The following is a 1,656-nucleotide window of genomic DNA, read 5'->3' as shown; positions in this document are numbered from 1 at the left end:
AGGGACTCACTTCCTCTGCCCGGAGCCGCTAGCCTTCGCCCGACCATGCTCATCTGTCCGCTGGAGCCGGTGTGGGTGCCAGCCCGTCCCGGGCAGGGCAGTCCCTGTGGGCGTGGACAGGTGGTGACCACTGGCTGTGCCCTCAGGGTGATGCGGGCGGCCGAGGAGACCACGTCCAACAACGTCTTCCCCTTCAAGATCATCCACATCAGCAAGAAGCACCGCACCTGGTTCTTCTCAGCTTCCTCAGAGGACGAGCGCAAGGTGCCGGGCCTGGGGGCGGGATTAGCCATGGGCAGCGGCAGGGGCCGCCTTAGTGCCCGTCCTCACTCCCTGCGACCAGCACCACATGCCGGGATCTGCCCTCAGGAGGAGCCCAGCATGGGCTGAGGGGCCTCCCCGACCTTGGTGGGCACAGCAGGGCCTGAGGGAGGCGGGCCGTGCCCTGGGCAGCACATGCCCACTGGCCCCGCTGCCCCACAGAGCTGGATGGCCTTGCTGCGCAGGGAGATCGGACACCTCCACGAGAAGAAGGACCTGCCGCTGGACGCCAGGTGGGCCCGGCTCCACCCCGTGCCCACTCCCCGCCCCCACGTCTGTCATCCCGTGTACGCGTGCACCTGAGTATGTGCGCATGTGTGTGTGCCCGTTGGTAGTTCCTCCTTGGGGGTCACATGCTCTCAGCTGCCCACTGGAGGCCCGGCATTGGCAGCAGCCAGAGCTTTGGGCGCTGCCCCTCGTGTCCGCCCCGGCCGCCTCCGGAGTGAGTCCCTGGGACACCACTCAGTCCTCCTGGGTCTCGGCGACCTCACCGAGGCGGGCCAGCAGCAGGAGCTCTTGGGCAGAACAGACCCCTCCGTCCTTTCATAGATGAGGCCACTGGGGCCCAGAGGAGGCCCGGCACCCCCAGGGCCACCTTGCAGGTCCCTGCCTGCCCTGGAGCTCCAGCCCCCAGCTCCAGCCAGGGTCCTGTGGTAGTCCTGGTGCCCTGCAATAGGCCCGGTGCCCTGCGGTAGGTGCCCTGCAGTAGGTGCCCTGCAGTAGGCCGGCCTAGAGACGACAGCCTCCAGGGCAGGAGCAGGGGGGACGGGGCCCTGAGGCGGGGCAGCATCTGGCCACTCGGGGCCACACTTGTGGCAGAAACCATGGGGTGTGGGAGGCAGCACAGCCTCGTCTCCGTGCTGGTCCTTGTGCCTCTATGGAGCGTGTCTGTGTGTCTGCGTGCCTGTCTGTCCTCATTTGTGTTCATCTGTGTTCTAGGTCTGTGTCCTGTGTCTGTGTCCTGTGTTTATCTGTGCATACGCCCACATCAGTGTGTGGTGTGTGCACGTGCCTGTGTTTGTCGTGTCTGTGTGTCCACATGTTTGCGGTGTGTCTGTCTGTGAGTGCAGGGAACGCTGCCCTGTGCTCACTGCCACCCTTCCTCCCCCCGACCCCAGCGACTCCAGCTCGGACACAGACAGTTTCTACGGTGCCATCGAGCGGCCTGTGGACATCAGCCTCTCTCCATACCCCACGGACAACGAAGGTGAGGGCGTCTCGGCGTGCTCCCCCGTCCTGCTCCACACCCGGACCTGGCTGCTGCCTGCTCTGTCCCTGTGGCTCCCCAGCCCGCCCGGCCTGCCCTCAGCCCTGCCCAGGCCTCCCTGACAGCAG

At 66.4% G+C, this 1,656-nt stretch overlaps 1 protein-coding gene across 1 annotated transcript in view; it reads left to right on the top strand.

The window, feature by feature from the left end:
• SH3BP2 (SH3-domain binding protein 2) overlaps positions 1-1,656 on the top strand; it is a 30,843-nt gene that overhangs the window by 22,500 nt on the left and 6,687 nt on the right. The window contains exons 4-6 of the mRNA XM_014533454.1: positions 147-264; positions 484-554; positions 1,440-1,528. Of these exons, the coding sequence (XP_014388940.1) occupies positions 147-264; positions 484-554; positions 1,440-1,528 (278 nt within the window). The remainder of the gene's footprint in view (positions 1-146; positions 265-483; positions 555-1,439; positions 1,529-1,656) is intronic.

This window comes from Myotis brandtii, unplaced genomic scaffold, assembly GCF_000412655.1.
Source record: "Myotis brandtii unplaced genomic scaffold, ASM41265v1 scaffold986, whole genome shotgun sequence".
Taxonomy (NCBI): domain Eukaryota; kingdom Metazoa; phylum Chordata; class Mammalia; order Chiroptera; family Vespertilionidae; genus Myotis; species Myotis brandtii.
This window is presented reverse-complemented; position numbering and strand designations above follow the sequence as displayed.